This window comes from Sciurus vulgaris (genome assembly GCF_902686455.1).
Source record: "Sciurus vulgaris genome assembly, chromosome: 6".
In the NCBI taxonomy this organism is placed as follows: domain Eukaryota; kingdom Metazoa; phylum Chordata; class Mammalia; order Rodentia; family Sciuridae; genus Sciurus; species Sciurus vulgaris.
The window spans coordinates 116,817,649-116,833,608 of NC_136466.1; the positions used below are offsets into that span (position 1 = coordinate 116,817,649).

Sequence of the window (15,960 nt, forward strand, 5' to 3'; positions counted from 1 at the left end):
GAAGTGGGGTGGAAAGGGGGTATTGAAAACAATATGAATGCCCATTAATTAAGAAATGGTGACATGAAATGTAGTATATCTATCCTGTAGAACATTATATAATCATTAAAATAAATAGGATAAATCTCTATCTATGGACTTGGAATATTGATAAACTCAGAAAAGCAAATTGAAGAGGGAGTGCTTCACATCTGTATTAGGACAGGCAGCAGCCATGACTGCCACAAGTCAGTGTATGTGAACACACTTGCCTGGGCACGGAGCAGGGAATGGAAGGACACAGACCAGCAGAACGGCGACCGCCTAAAGGTTATGAATGGACACACGGGTTGGAAGGGATGGGGATCTGTACTTCTGCTCTGTGTAACTTTGTGCTATTTTACTAGTTACTATGGGCATAATGGTTAATTAAACAATTTTCCAAACTACATTGAAGAAAAAAAAATGATTAGCTTGGATCAGTGGTAATAGAGTAGTAGTATCTCCAGACATTCATCTTTAGTAAAACAGTATCAAATGAACAGATCTTCCTTCTTTGTAATGCCAGTCTCACGACAGAGGCTGTGGTCATTTATGGTGCCTTGCCCAGTGTCTATTTTCTCTCTCTTCCCACCATGGGTATCAGTCACATGTTCAGGTAGGGTTGAATACACTCCATTTCCAGGGACTCCTAATTGGTTTAAACTTACTGCTCTCCACAGGAAAAATAATTCCAAGTCACTTACATGGTCTTAAATTTTCTGGTAGTCACACTGAAAAACTTTTGAAAGAAATGAATGGATGTAATTTTTATATTTTTATCTAACCCAATATATCCCACATTATTATTTAAATATGCAATTAATATAAGAAATATTAATGAGATATTTCACATTTAATTTTCCCATCTCAATTTAGACTAGACATAGTGTAAGAGTGGCTAGTGGCTACTGCACTGGACAGCAAAGGCCTGAGCTCATGAGAGAGATGTCATAAACACTGCCATACTCATGACTGAACACAGAATGGAAAATGGTCCAAAGAGAAAACGTTAAGAGTGGAAGGAGAAAATCTCTCTCCCAGTGAGAGTGAACAAGAAAAAGAGTAACCGTGGGAACTGCTGACAGACATCGATGAACAAGATGGAAGGAAGCCTGCAGAGGGAGAAAGGAGAGCTAGGGCCCTCCATGACAGCCCTGACCCTTTGGATCAATCCCCACAGGAAGCCTGGGGTAAAAAGTCATAAGGGCTGGTAAATTTCTTTTTTTCTTTTTTTCCCAGTAACTTTGGGTTAGGTTCTCTATCACTGGTAATCAAAAGCAGACTACTTGATAAACCCAAGGACATTGCCATGACCATTCATTTTCTTCTTCAAGTGAACTAACTCTAATGTTCCAAATTCCCTCCATTTATTTGTGGTCCAAGGTATTCTTTGGTTAAAAGAATTCTAGCTTTATCTGATAGCATTTTTAGGTACCTTCTGAAAACATCACCAAAGGAGAGTCTCACAGCAATTCCTGGCGATCCAGGTTAACTTTCCAGTCATCACTACACAAGAGAACACTTTTTTTTCTCTTGGACTCAGCACACTGTGAAATCTCAAATGCCAGTGGGCGCTCACACTCATTCCACCTTTGTTTCTGCTCTTCCCTCTCTGGACCAGGCACTACTGACATTTAGGGCAGGTAATTCCTTGTTGGGCTGGAGGTAGAGGTTTCCTGTATGCTGTAGGGTGTTTAGCAGTACCTCTGGCATCTCCCAAATAAAGGAGAAACCCTAACACGCCTCCAATAACTGCAACAAATAAAATGTCTTCAGACATTGTCAAATGTCACCTTTTGGGGCAACATCACCCCGAGTTGCTCTAGATCAAGAGTCAGGTCAAGTGTACAACAGGTCTGCATTGCTTTATATTACTCGGTCCTTAGAGCACAATGCTACCCTCCCTGAGCCCGGCACCACAACCTTCTCAGGCTGTGGCCCTCTCCCCAGCCCCTCAGCATTGTCTGGTCATACTCTTCTTCCTCCACTGTGGCTCTTTGCTGAGCCTGGGCTCTCCACCACAGTTCTTCCCAGAAGAAATGTGGCTAGTTCCCTTAGACTTCAACTTGAAATAAGTCCCTGAGCGGCTTTCAGAAACACACACCCAACCGTTCCTTTCAGCTTTTCTGAGAGGGTTTTCTAACAGGGTATGAACTCCTTTCTGGTCATTCCATTCTCATATTGGTCTTCCCAGCATGGGTCACTCATTTCCACCATAAGCACCCCACGAAGGCAGTCCTGTGCCCATCTCTCCACTGACATGCCATTCTCTCCAATCCACCTCTAGGCTACAGTTTCGTCATAATTACTCATCAACTCTTCATAGTTCCTCAAATTGATCTGTAATTCAATGCAATTACACACACACACACACACACACAAACACACACACACACACACGCAAAATCCACTCAGGCTTTTTATACTAGCTGACAAAACTGATTCCAAAGTAAAAGAATCTACAATAGCCAAAACAATGGAGAAAAGATGCATAAAGTTAGAGGATCATCACTACTCTTATCAAGACTTCTATCAAGCCACAATAATCCAGGTAACATGGAAATGGTATAAGGACAAACAGATTAATGAAAGAGGTGGAATAGAAAGCCTGTGGGTAGACACACACGGGGACACTGAGCTTTGACAAAGATATATGGTATTTCAAGGGGCAAAGGATAGACTATTTGACAAATAGTTCTTGGACAATTAGATACTTACATGTAAAAAACATCAATTTTGATCCATATTTCACTCCACATACAAAAATCAACTCAAAATTAGTCATGAGTCTAAATACAAACACTAAAACTTCTGAAAAAAAGCACCAGAGAAAGCCTTTGTACCCTTGGATTATGCAAAGATGACAGATCAACACCAAAGGAAGCACTTAAAGAACAAGTCCATAAATTAGAGCAAAATTAAAAACTCTTCTCCTTCACTGGATCCTACAAAGAAAAAAAAAAAAAAAAAAAAAAAAAAAAAAAACCCAAGCCACAGAACAGGAGAAAACATTTACAGATTATGTCCATGGCCTGGGCATCTCTTCTCCAAAATGCTTGCAACTTTAAGTGTTTCAGATTTTAGAGCAATCTGGATTTCAAATTTTTAAATTAGAGATGTTCAACCTGTAGCAGATTTCTTTATAAAGACCAAAAGGATAAGGAACCCAAATGTCCATCCGCAAGTGAACAGATAGACAAACTGTGGCACAACCATTCAGTAGGCTTGCTCTTAGCAATAAAAAGTAATGAATTATTATTAACACATGCCACAAGAATTAATTTCAAGACTTACATTAAGCCACAATAATCCAGGAAGTGTAAAAAGAGCCAGATGCTGATTGAAAGGAGTCAGATCAAAAAACAAATAAAAATAGAGGAGGGTGTATGTACAGTACTGTTCTAATAACTTAAATTTTAATAAATACAAAATAACCTTTAGGGGTGGCAAGCATTGGTGGCTGCCTGGTTGGGGCACAAGGTAGAGGAAAATTTATAGGAGATACATATACATGCATACATACACACACTATCTGTATATTATTTATACAATAATGTAGAAATGTAAATAATAAACATGTAAATATAAACTATATGTACTTTAAATACATATCTTACCTGTGGTAGTGGTTTTACAGGTGCATATGTGTCAGAACATATCAAATTATGCACTTTAAATTATGCATAGTTTATTGTGTGCCAATTACACCTCAATAAAGCTGGCTTTAAAAGGGAAAAAACTGCAATGTTAACTGGTAAAGCAGAGAAGGTGATAGGGCTCTTGGGACAGCTGAATCGGTTCATGCTACAAGGAATTCCACAAAAGAAAGCAGTGTATGGGAGTTGCGAGGTTGTTTTATTGTGTTAAATTCTGCTATGGGTTAAAAGAAACAGATCTCACAGGTCTTGGTATGTTAACAGAATACAACTTAGGTGATGTTAAATAGCAGATATGGTGTGTGCTGGAGTGGAAAAGACTAGATAGAGCCTTAATGAAGCACCCCATTGAACTATCTTTGCTTTAATTCTCCTTTCAAACACCTGAAAAGATAGCCATCACCATCTCTACCATGGTTTTAAAGATTTTATGCAACCCCTTTAAGGAAAAAAAGTAAATAGAAAAGAAGAATAGAGCTAAGTGGCCTGAATTTAAAAGATAATAATTAAATAATAAACTTTTTTTTAAAAATCCATATGTTTGGCAACAATATTTTCCCTATCAGAACCAACTGCATTTACATACAAATTAATACCTTGGAAGCACACCTAAAAAAGCCACCATTGTTCCCCTAAGACATGAAACCTGTGTACTGATCTATTAATTTCATTTCAATATGTAATGTCAAGTTCATTTTTAAAACATACCTCATTGCTTCCAGGTGCTTCTTTAATCCACAAGGACTATTTTTAATATTTAAACTAATTTATCCTAGACATAAAACAAAAAATTTCTACTTATTCTTGTAGATAATTGATTCTTGATTTGTTAAAATAAGAAACACTATGTTTTATATCCTGAATTACAAAACCCCTGGAGAACTCACTCATGTGCCCCATGCAAAACAAATACTAGTGTTTACTCATTGGTAGAAAGGCCCTGGGGAACAGAGAAAAGACACAAAACTCTCCTTCCCATAACCCTGCTGCTTAGCCTAGAAGGAAGGTCCCTACTTCCCCTCACAAAAATATCACTTTCCTCAAAGCAGGTACACGTGGAAGTCACATGGTGCCAAGCCCAAAGCAAATGGCCTCTTCAGTCTCTTAAAAAATACATCAAAAAGATAACCTCCGCTTCTAAGCTGACCTTTCTAAGTAGAAGCATGTACTGCCACTGCCCATAACAATGACAAACTGCATAGAACACCCAGGTTTAGGAACAATAAGGCATTCAGAGCTAATGTCACCAACAGGTTAATCCCATGTACACCTATGACACACAGAAAGTTAGACATCATTTTCTTCCTTCACAATAAAGAATGTAGAGGTTATGCTAAACTAAAGGTTTCTAATAAAGTAAGGACATTTTCATGGAAGTATCCCTAAAATATCCAAACACTTCTTAAAAGATTCTTTCATATTTCTACAATACAAGCATTTAAAATCTTTCCTTTTGTACCATACATGTATAAACTTTTTAGAACTTTCATTCTAAAAAAGTTGTTAAAATATATCCTTCTAGGTCAAATTCATGCCACCCATTTATGTCCACGTGTAAATCAAATTTATAGACCACAGTTGGTAAAAATATTTTCCTTTCAGGCAATTGTGTTGACAGAACTATCTGCATAGAATCTCCTACGGGTAAGAGCCAAAGGTTATCTGGATGATGTGTGAAGTGAAGCAGAACCCAGATGGCCACCCAAAAGGGAAGGACTATGGAGTTACTGGCATGTTCCACAGGCATGTCTCATGTTCCAACGTGTAAGCACAGGGAAGTCCTGGACCTCATCCCCAAAGAGAAGACTTCACAGAACAACATGTTAAAAGACAATGTATGCACGATGTATCAAAATGTATAAATGCATTCTACTGTCATGTACAACAAATTAGAACAAATAATTTTTTAAAAAGACAATGTAGGTGTTTTCAGATGAAAGAAATGACCCATCAAAACCTCAGAAGGTAAGGTTTCCACTTCAGTAAAGCAAAAAAAAGGGGGGGGGGGGAGTAACCTTAAAACACATTATTTTTCTTCTGTAGTTGCTTAGGTCTGCCACTACCAAGAGTAAAAGAGAAGGATATTAAAGATCCAGGAACCGTAGCAGAGAAATCCACAGAGACTGAAAGGAACACAAGGGAATTCTCGCCTCTCCTATCAGGGCCGTGGAGGACCCAACTTACTACCGTGCAATGTGGGTAAAGAGAGGACAATACAGAGCTCAGCTGCTGCTCACATGTCTAACTGGATGATGGATATATTTGGGGGTTGCCAGTAGCTGCAGCTGGGCTTGCTGCACCCCTCTTAGAGGAGCCGTCACTAGTCTTCCTAATTCTGAGGTACACTTTGCTCCTGGCAGTGCTGGGTGGGTGACTCAAAGTATTCCTGAGAGTTAAGTAAAAACCTGTGACAAGTCAAGTCAAACATGCTCTGTGAAGTTTATCCTTTATTTAGCCCACACTGTGGCTGTCAATGCTAAAATTCATGTCTTCCTGGAACTCAATGTATACACCCCCTTACTTCCCAGCATGTTGACTCCAGCATATTGATCTGAAGAAGAAACTTTGCTCCAGTCCCTGGTAGTTAGGAACCCTAAATTCTCATCATGGTTGAAAATCAGTCTATCTGAGCCAAAGCAGGTCCCAAATCCTAAGCGCTCAGTTCTTCACTTATTGAATGTAGCTATTTTAAATCAGATTTCTCCTAGCTCTGAAATCCTATGATTGAAATATTCCATATGGAGAGCTATAATGTCCCACATTGTTCTTCTCAACACATTCTGCCCCAAAACAGAGTTTCAAGAAGTGACCTGTACACTATGCTGAGAAGCCATAGATTATTCTATAAGAAGGGCCACTGAGCACAGGGATTTCATTCCCCCCACATCCTGATGATACAGTGCCACAATATGTGTGCGTCTGTCTCTGTTGCACATGTAGAAAACTCTACATCATGGTTGACCATCACAGGATAGAGTGAAAGAGCAACCCAAGTTGCTCTTTCCCCTTTAACACCTTTAACACCTCTCCTTGGAAAGAAAACAGACCCTCAGAAAATGATAATCAAAAGATCTGGCACTAAGGAAATTGCCCAGTCTACAATGTGATCTTGTGCCTAACTCAGTAAGACAGGATTTGAAGGGAGAAGGGACAGGGTATAATTCCTCATAGGTTTTATTTATTAAACACACACACTCACACACACATAGCGCTTACTACATGGCAGGTACTATTATAACAAATATTGTAACAAATATTATAACAAATATTAATCGATCCTCTAAACAATTCCTGAATATAATGGTATGTTCATTTTACAGATGAGGAAACCAGGACACATGAAGGTTAAGTAAATTTTGAAGTCACAAACTTCATTAAGTGGCAGAGACAGGATTTAAAACTGGGCAGTGTGCTCCTGGGTCCATACTCTGAATGGCTACCCATGGATTCTCTATAGATTCACAGCCTGGAGAAGGTAGCTTGTAGTGAAAAAACACACATATTCCCCTGTCCCAGTGGGCCGCTCTTTACAGGTCTTACTACAGAGGATTTCTCACTGTAAAACCTTCCCCCAAATCCTGCTGAATTCAGACTTGCTAAAAAAGTTATACTAGAGCATATGAAAGGGGTAATTTCCCTTCAAGTTTTTGGGGACCCCCCAAACCTACCCCGGAGCTCCCTGAAGTTCACCTAAGAGCGGTAGTTTTCAACTGGAAGTGTCATTTTAGATTTATCTTGAGAATCAGTTCAAAGTACACAAGCCTCCATACCACGCCCCCTCTTACACACGTGCATACACACAGGCACACACAGTTCAGATCTGCATTCTTGAGTGCGTCTGAAAATGCACACATATTTTGAAAAATCTAAACCTCCCCTAGGGTAACCTAAACCTTTCCAGTAGAGCAAACATAAGTTCTTCTTATTTTCTAAGGTAAAAATAACAATCCTACATTGTTTCCATCTCCCAAATCTCCTCCCTCCCTATTTCATAGAAGATAAGTGCATGTGTGATAAGAAACGATGCAAATACATGCCAAATACCAAACTGGCTACTCCATGAATATATAAATGCAATTGACATTCTTCCCAGTCTGAAATCCTCTCTTTACTCTCAGGATATATTACACTGCTCTCTTTTTATATAAACATGCCACTTTAAATGCTAATTCAGATGCAACACTCAATTTTTTCTTCGTTTTGTTTTTGGGTTTCTAACATTCAAAATGACACTGGATTTCCATGTGTCTTTGACAATACATATTTTGAATTCCTGCTTCAATATTTGTGGGGGTGGGAAAGTAGAAAATGCTAAGCAGAAAATAAATTTATTTTAAAAGTTATCCAAATATGGTTTATGTGTCCTTTATTTTGCTTGAATTAAACTCTTTCCCTCTTTTTCAGGAAATGTTGCCTTCACCTTGCTGAAAATCTCATAAATCTATTTCAAATCAGTTGTAAAACCAAGGTGATTCCCTCTCCTTGCATTCTGAAAATAACCTCATTTTACTCCAACCACTTTTCTAAACAACCAGTCAAGGCATTGTGCTCTGAATACACCAGGCCTGAATTTAACTCTTTAAAAAAAAAATTGCATAGAACTATGTACACTAATGACATTAACCCAAGTCTCTTCAATTACATATAAGGTCACTTCCTATCTCGTCTCAAAATAAGGAATTCAACCTTAGAAACTTTCTAATTCAATGCAAGCAATTCCGTATATCTATGGTATGACAAATTCTATCTCAGAGTTCCAGCAGGCTCAGCTCCACCCAGAAATTCCCAGTGACCATCAGGTTCCTCTGCCTCCAAGGTCCTAAACCATTCTTTGACAATACTGTCTCCCTCTGCTCATCACTCTCATCTTTCTACCCATCCCTGAACACTCTTGCACCTACCTAAGGAAGGCCAAATTAGAAATGAGTCAAATAAGTGTATAATTCATGTAGCCAAATGGTTTTCAACACCTCCTCTAGTCTCTGGTAGCCTTGCTTCTGGCCTGTACACCAGAAGCACCCCATTAATTGACTATCTTCTGCTATCCCCCAAGGTATGTTTGTTTCAGTAAGGTACCAAAGAAAACATCTTCAAGATACAAGCAAATGAATTTCTGGCACTGGGATGTCTGACACTGCAGTAGGTGTGATTAAGAGGGACATCCCCTTTATGAAAGTGAGGTGGGCTTCCAAGCGGGCCTAGCATATGACAGACGGTATGGACATCTACCATGCTTACTCCCAGCCAACCCTACTGGACTCCAGCCACTTTCCAAATAATGAAAGAAAAGGGTGAATAGAAAAGAAACATTAACACTATTGAAAGAAATACTGTTATAAAATGCTGGTATTGTTGCTAGATCAAGACATTAAAATGAGCCAAGATTCTTCTTGCTTCCGGTAATTTCAATACTCCCAGCAATTCCTCAGCATACAGAGACATATTTTTCCAGGACTGCTGTGCACATGATGAGATGCTTCTGCATTGGGTTCCTGCTGCTGGATACCCATTAAAAATCTTTAAAGCATATATGACCAAAGAACATAAGGCCAAGAAGTCACCTAAGTATCAATCATTGATTCCACTAAAAGAAACTAATAATTGCAGATACTTTTAGAGATCACAGGCCTACAGAGATACATGAAACAATGCACTAAGGCTCATAATTAAACAGGGTAGAAGAAAGACCATTTTAAGTACAGGGAGAATCTATTGCTAAGAATAGATAATACAATTTCCTTCTTCTCTGTGTGGAGAGATCTGTAAGACCATTAAAAAGCAGGATGGGAGGAAAGGAGGGAGCTAGCATAACCAATTTCCTGCTCCTCTCTCTGGGGTATAAAAGCTACCAAGAGACTCTAGGGAATTCAAAAAAGAAGCAGCAGCCTCTGTCCTGGAGAGCTGTTTATTTGGGCAATTAACAGAAGACAAAGGAGTCCTTTAAAAATAAGCAGCAGCTGCCAGGGACACCTTGGTTTTGTTCCTTGCCATCCATTAGCTCACATCTTGGCTTTTTCATTTTTTCCACTATTTTTTTTTCCTTCTGCCTAAAAGCAAACTCCTCCCAGAGAGTTTTCCACTTAGAAATGTCATTTCAGGACTTTAGTTCTTAAATATGGGTGAAACCTCAATAAAAGACCCATGATACTAATGCACTTTTAGAAATAGACACTGTTCAGATAAGTTATTGACAAAATCAAAATAATGTCAAGGGAGTCTCTGTGTCCCACATTGAATATAAACCATGAAGGTCCTGGCATTTGCCAACCAGCCATGGGATCACGGCTTCTCTTCACAGAGCAGGCTTGGGGCAGGCTAATCAGAAGCAGCCGGTACCTTCTCTGCTCCAGGCTCCCTATCTGGTGGGGGAGATAGTCTTGTGTCCCTTACACAAACAGCCACACAGGGTAAGTTACCATACTTGGTACCTCGCTGAATGAATACAAAAGGACAAGTCAGCATCAGGCTAAAAATCCAGAGCACTGAATCTAGTTCTGAAGCTAACTGCTATGATATATGATTACATGTGCAATTGTCTCTTTGCCCCCCCCACCTGTAGTTAGTATTATAATAAGGCATTTCAAGAGTACCAAAATTTATCCTCGTAATGTTTTTTCTGTGAAATTTGTCATTAACCAATCGGTGCCTGCCACAGAAGATCTTTCAATCATTATAAAATTGCACTCATTGGGGCCGATGTTCATCAAGAAACAAAAACAAACAAAAATCCTCAGGAAACAAAACACACATTTGGTATATTTTTTTATTCAGAGCAGATTTTATATGATTTTTCTTCAAATCATTTTTAAAATCTGTGTAAATACTTGGCTAAAACAGCTTGAATTCAACTTTTGTCAAATCACTGAGTAGTTTAAGTAAAATATTTCAATACCAAAACAAAGAGGGTAAAAGATAAACACATAGGTGCACATAACCACATTAACCATATATGAAACTCCCTGTAAGGCCAGTCAATTCCCATTTCAGTCATTTCCTGCACTAGTAAGTAACCTTTATCATAAACCTGCTTTCCATGCATGTTTTTATACTTTTACTATCAAGGCACTTAAAAACAGTACAAGATATTCTTCTGCATATTTTTAAAATTTTATAAAGTTAATGCTATCTTGCCTATGAAATTTTCCCTGGGTTTTTTATAATTATACCTGTTGATACAGATCCTCCAGTCCTTTTACCTGCAGTTTAGTACTCCTTCTAATAGCTCTATCATGATTTGACAGGTTGTTGAGAGGAGAGCAAGCAAAGAATGTGATGACTTTAGTTCTAAGAGGCATGAGAGGGAAAATGCTGGAAGAATATGGGATCAAAAGACTTGGTGAAGGGAAATTCTTTGAATGGAAGAATTAAAGCAAAAAATCTAGGGCAGCTGGGACAGAGTTAAGGTCTGGGGCCCAAAGAGAGAGAAAGGGCTGGAAAGGCACTTGTTATACCAGGCCTGAAAGCAGTTCCCTTGAATTTTATTTTTTATTACTTTTTGCACTATTAAAAAAAGGAGGTTGCAATAATTGCCTTTGGAAACTTTTCACATGTTTGTGAAACAAGATGAGCTTTCAAGTTATTTCTTTCAAAATGACTAGAAATTAAAAATTAGGGGGGATTTGAATTATATTTTTCTAGACAGATTATAAGTTGCTTTTTCATACTTTTAAGTAATAATAAAAAGCATATTTTCTGTGTTCTTTTATTTGTGAAAGTTTTAGGTATATGTTTATATATAATTGTGGACATAAAAATGATCTTTAAGCTTATTCTAAACAATACTCAAATGTTTTCAACAAATCTAACAGATCTTATAAGTTTTGGAAAGATAAACATGTTATTTAAAAATATCATGCTTCAAGACAAACAAATTGGAAGCAGATACACCAAAACAAGGTGTCTCCTTCCAAAAGCACAGCCTTTCTGAAGGTACGTGCCCTCTGACAATTTCAATCACATCACTGTGTTACTACAAACAATGAGCGCAATGCTATACTGTGCAGTTGCTCACTGTTAAACATGACTCAACAGAACAGCAGACTCAAAACCCCAGTCCTTCTGGGAGGAGGTACAGAAAGATTTTGAAATTATTGGTACAGGAGGTATCTGGGCAGTAAATAAGCTGAGAAAGTGTTAACGGGTCTAATAACCAGGTACCATGATGTTGGCTAATACGGACACCTAATAAAGATACGCCTGTGCCCTTCTTCATTAGATTTGTATTAAAACCACTCTTGCATTTATTTTAAGAGCTATTTTCTTTTTTCAAAGTCCTAAAAGAACCTTACGTGAAGAGAATGATTCCTGACACTGTTGTGTTCAATGAAAACATCGAGTGGCATTGGGCTCCAGAAAAGAAAACTGTATCAGGCATCATTAATTTGGGGGGGAGTATTGGTATTTAATAGAAAATACAAGACTGCATTTTTATTTTGGTGTTCCTTCACTTGGGAATATTTTCACAAAATTCCCTGGAAAAGGTAGCTGTAGTTTGACATATGCACTGTGCTTTTATTCTGTCCCCTGAACAATCAACTGGTATTTACTTGGGAAGGGATTTTATATGGCACACAATTCTTTCCCTAACTATGTATTCAAAGCATGGGCTTTAAACATACAATTCATTATCCTTTTTTCAATAAAGATTCCATTCTCAAGTAGATAAATTTAAATATCTTCTTTTTTGTTGTAAATTTTCAGATCAACTCATGGTTAGCAGTTAACATTAATAGAATTAAGACTTACTTGACTGCAAAAGAAGAAATGGCTCTTAATCAAATATAAGGAATTTAATTTGCTAATTAGTATGATCTTTCCAATAATTACTAGAAAGTTATTAATAGAGCCAAGTGCAATCTAGTATAAAGGCTAGCAAAGTTTTTCTAAAGTCCTAAAGTTTTCAAATACAGTATAGACGAAATATCTAGGGTGTTTAAGGCCCAAATAAAAATATAAATAAACAAATTAATATTTTTTCCAATAAAGATAGTTTATGTAGTTTTGTTCTATTTTTCTTATTTCTGATTTCTCATTATGATGGGAAACATCAAACTTTTGACTCTTGCAAGTTGAAGAAACAGTCTGAATAATGATATAAAAGAGTGTTTAATTCTAAGGGCATTTCCTAATGTAAGCTATTTGGCCATTAACCTCTAGCACAGAGAAGTGGAAGCTGGGAGCTAATGCCAATTTGACTAAGCACATTTTCCAAGAATAATCATCTGGAATAGTCCACCTGGCAGTTTAAACTTGGGAAAAAAAAAAAAAAAAAAGAAGCAAAATGATAATAAAATATTCACAGCTCAAGAGTTTTGGTTCCAAGATACAAAGGCTAAAAATTTCCATGATTTAGCCAATAGGATGAATCTTATCTTTCAACAGTCACCACATATTTTTCTAATCCTCCACAGAGAGATTTGTGAAATTTTATCTTAAAGATTTATACTACTTTTTTTAAAAAAATAAGATGTTCCCAAGAATGAATGTATATTTTAAAAAGTTGCCCTTCCACTAACTTCTATGTAAATCAGACAGCAAATCTAAATAGTTAGATCAGTTCTTATGTAAGTACTAGTTAATAATAAATCTACCCTGAACACAATAGAATATTAAAGGCAATTAATTTCATCCTACAAATCGCTAATGAAAAAGCTATGATTTATGCAAATATATTATTTGCCTTTAAAAATGAAAGATTGAGACACTATAAAGAAACAAAGTCAAGGTTCATAAATCTGATGTTTTGATACAGGAGCACTACATGAATCAGTTCAGTAAGATCTAGATCTAAGAGTAAAGTTCAGCTGACTCAATGTCTTTATCAATTCACATACAAAAGTACACAACTGACTGCATAAAAGAACTGTACTGTATAAGAAATAATCACAGACTTCCAGAACACACAGATGAGCACTAATTTCTGATTCAGATCAATTTATACTCTCTATAGCTTAAAAGACTAAATTTCTTGGTCACAGAATGGAATTTTTTTTTTTGAAAAATAAGATCCTCCCAAGAATGAATGTATATTTTAGTTTAATAATATAGTCAGGAGAAGAAGCCCTGGAAATGATAGTGAAATCATTACTATTTGACTTTCTATAAATGAATTACATGTTTTTGTTTTCTTAATTCAGTTGATTATCATTAATCTTCCAATTGTCACTGAAATGTAACAAGTCAGAGAATACCACATCACAAATTATGCAGAAAGAAAACAAGGAAACATAATACTACTACTTACAGACTTCCTCTTCGGGGGAGACTCAGCTCCTTCTGCAAAAGAAAAGAAAAACACATATAGGAGATGTTATATTAACCTTAGACTACTGGGATGTTAACCAGACAAACATAAAATGTATCATCCTTCATTATACTTGATTTGGCGTTCTGTATACTGAAAAGATTTTGATGCCATAATTGCATACTGGAGTCCTTCTTACACTGTTCTCTTTGTACACTGTGTTTAAGGTATAAACACAGCTTAACTGAGTTCTGGAGGACAAAAACCATCAATCCTCCCATAGCAACTACAGTAAAATACTAAGTTGAGTTGCACAGTCCTGTAATTGAACATAAGGAAAATCTGAAGAACCAAAGGACTTATCAAACAGGAAATAGATATAAGTAGTAGGAGAAATTTTGCAGGGTTACAATTAAATGAAAGGTAAAATGAAAAGGGCAATTAAATCAGACTACCTTGCCCTCAAAAGAAACAAATTCATGCAAAATTTTCATGATGCATACCAAATATTATACTTCATTATTTAAAATAAAAGATGGTGACATGGGATTCCTTCTGGTATTATTCCTCACAACAAATGTAATTTATTGCTTAAGATATTTAAAAGTAGGTTAATGAACCTCTAAACTGTAACCAGATGGTCACAACAATTACCAAAGGGTTTCCTACTTTGAAAAAGAGGCTCTTACACTTATCTCAAATTAAGATTATTATCTACCTAATCAGTAGAGACGCTGTGGAAAAGAAAACAAACAACAAAAATCCACCCAGCCAACCAACCAAACTAGCAAACAAGTTCACCAAAGAAAGAAATAAGCAGGGATTCAGAAATACTCCAACCCTGACGTGGTGACCCTAATTAAAGAATAGGAAGCAATGAGTCATCCAGCTACTTGAACCTGAAATGAAGTATCCTATAAATCCCAAAGGTTTGATTCATTTGGGTTATTCTTTCCCACAAGTTTATTTTTTGCCTTCCAGGGCTGAGCATTATTGTTTGAAAGATGTTTCCCCTTAACTTCAAACTCTCCTTTCCTGACTCCTATCTTACTGGATGCTAAATGTTTGCTGCAGACAGTAGTCTTGGTATCATTTCTAAAAAGTGAAATTTACTCCTGCTCATCTTGCAGAGAATGGCCTTTAGAGTATCTGATCAGAAGCAACAAAAGCTCTGTGATGTGGGATTTAAACAGAGGATGCCCTCCCTACTTATCAGCAAATGTGTTTCCAAGCAGAGTTATGATAATCACATCACTGTTTAGTAGCAGAAAGAATTGATAATTTTAGCAAAGAAGAGCCTTCTTTCCCCTAATAGCTGAGGATTTCTTTATAAGGGTTCAGGGTGAATGCTTTAGTTTTTGCTCTTCTTGTTTGGTTTTGCTTTTTTCTTGGATCCTTGATTAGTCACAAGAAATTATAGTATTTGCTGACCCTGGCTCTCCGATTCTAAAACCTAAATATACCTTCATTTACTCAAGGCCCCAATGACAAGAGGAAAGTTTCTAACCTGGACAGTTTTCTTTGGGAGCTGACATGCAAACAGAAAACCAGTGAGTAATTTTCTATATGTGTATCTTGGGTTATGCCTACCACTAGAAATTAGTTTTGTATGCAGGTTGAAAAAAGAAAACTCCCCAGAAGGAATTCTTCACCATATTGTTTCTTTTAAAAAGAAATTGAGAACCATTACATAGCAAAAGGCCTAGAGTCTGAAAGGGTAATACTGCTCTGTCCAATAAGATGATCTGACAGCAGCACAGAAGATATCAGAGGTGTTATCATTAATAACAAAAAAGTAATAAATCAGATGTGATTTCAACTATCTATGCAAATAGATCACTGGGAAGATCTAAGACAGGGCCAAATGAATGACTCAAGTAGTTCACTCAATCAAATCCCCTCAAATGACCCGACCATAAACTGGCTGCTTCGCTCTGAGAAAAAGCTGCTGAAACAGCAAGATAAGGGATAAAAACCAACTCTGTTTTTAATCAGAAGTCTTTCCAGTAGGTCTAGAATTATGAGTTCTAAACAAGGAGA

The 15,960-nt window shown here is 37.1% G+C and overlaps 1 protein-coding gene across 16 annotated transcripts in view; it reads right to left on the reverse strand.

Annotated features, from left to right (window-relative positions):
• The window catches only part of MAST4 (microtubule associated serine/threonine kinase family member 4), a 556,979-nt gene that overhangs the window by 248,580 nt on the left and 292,439 nt on the right, over nt 1–15,960 (reverse strand). For all 16 annotated transcript variants that reach the window (XM_079144856.1, XM_079144854.1, XM_079144853.1 and 13 more), the window contains one exon: nt 13,921–13,952. In XM_079144856.1, the coding sequence (XP_079000982.1) occupies nt 13,921–13,952 (32 nt within the window). The remainder of the gene's footprint in view (nt 1–13,920; nt 13,953–15,960) is intronic.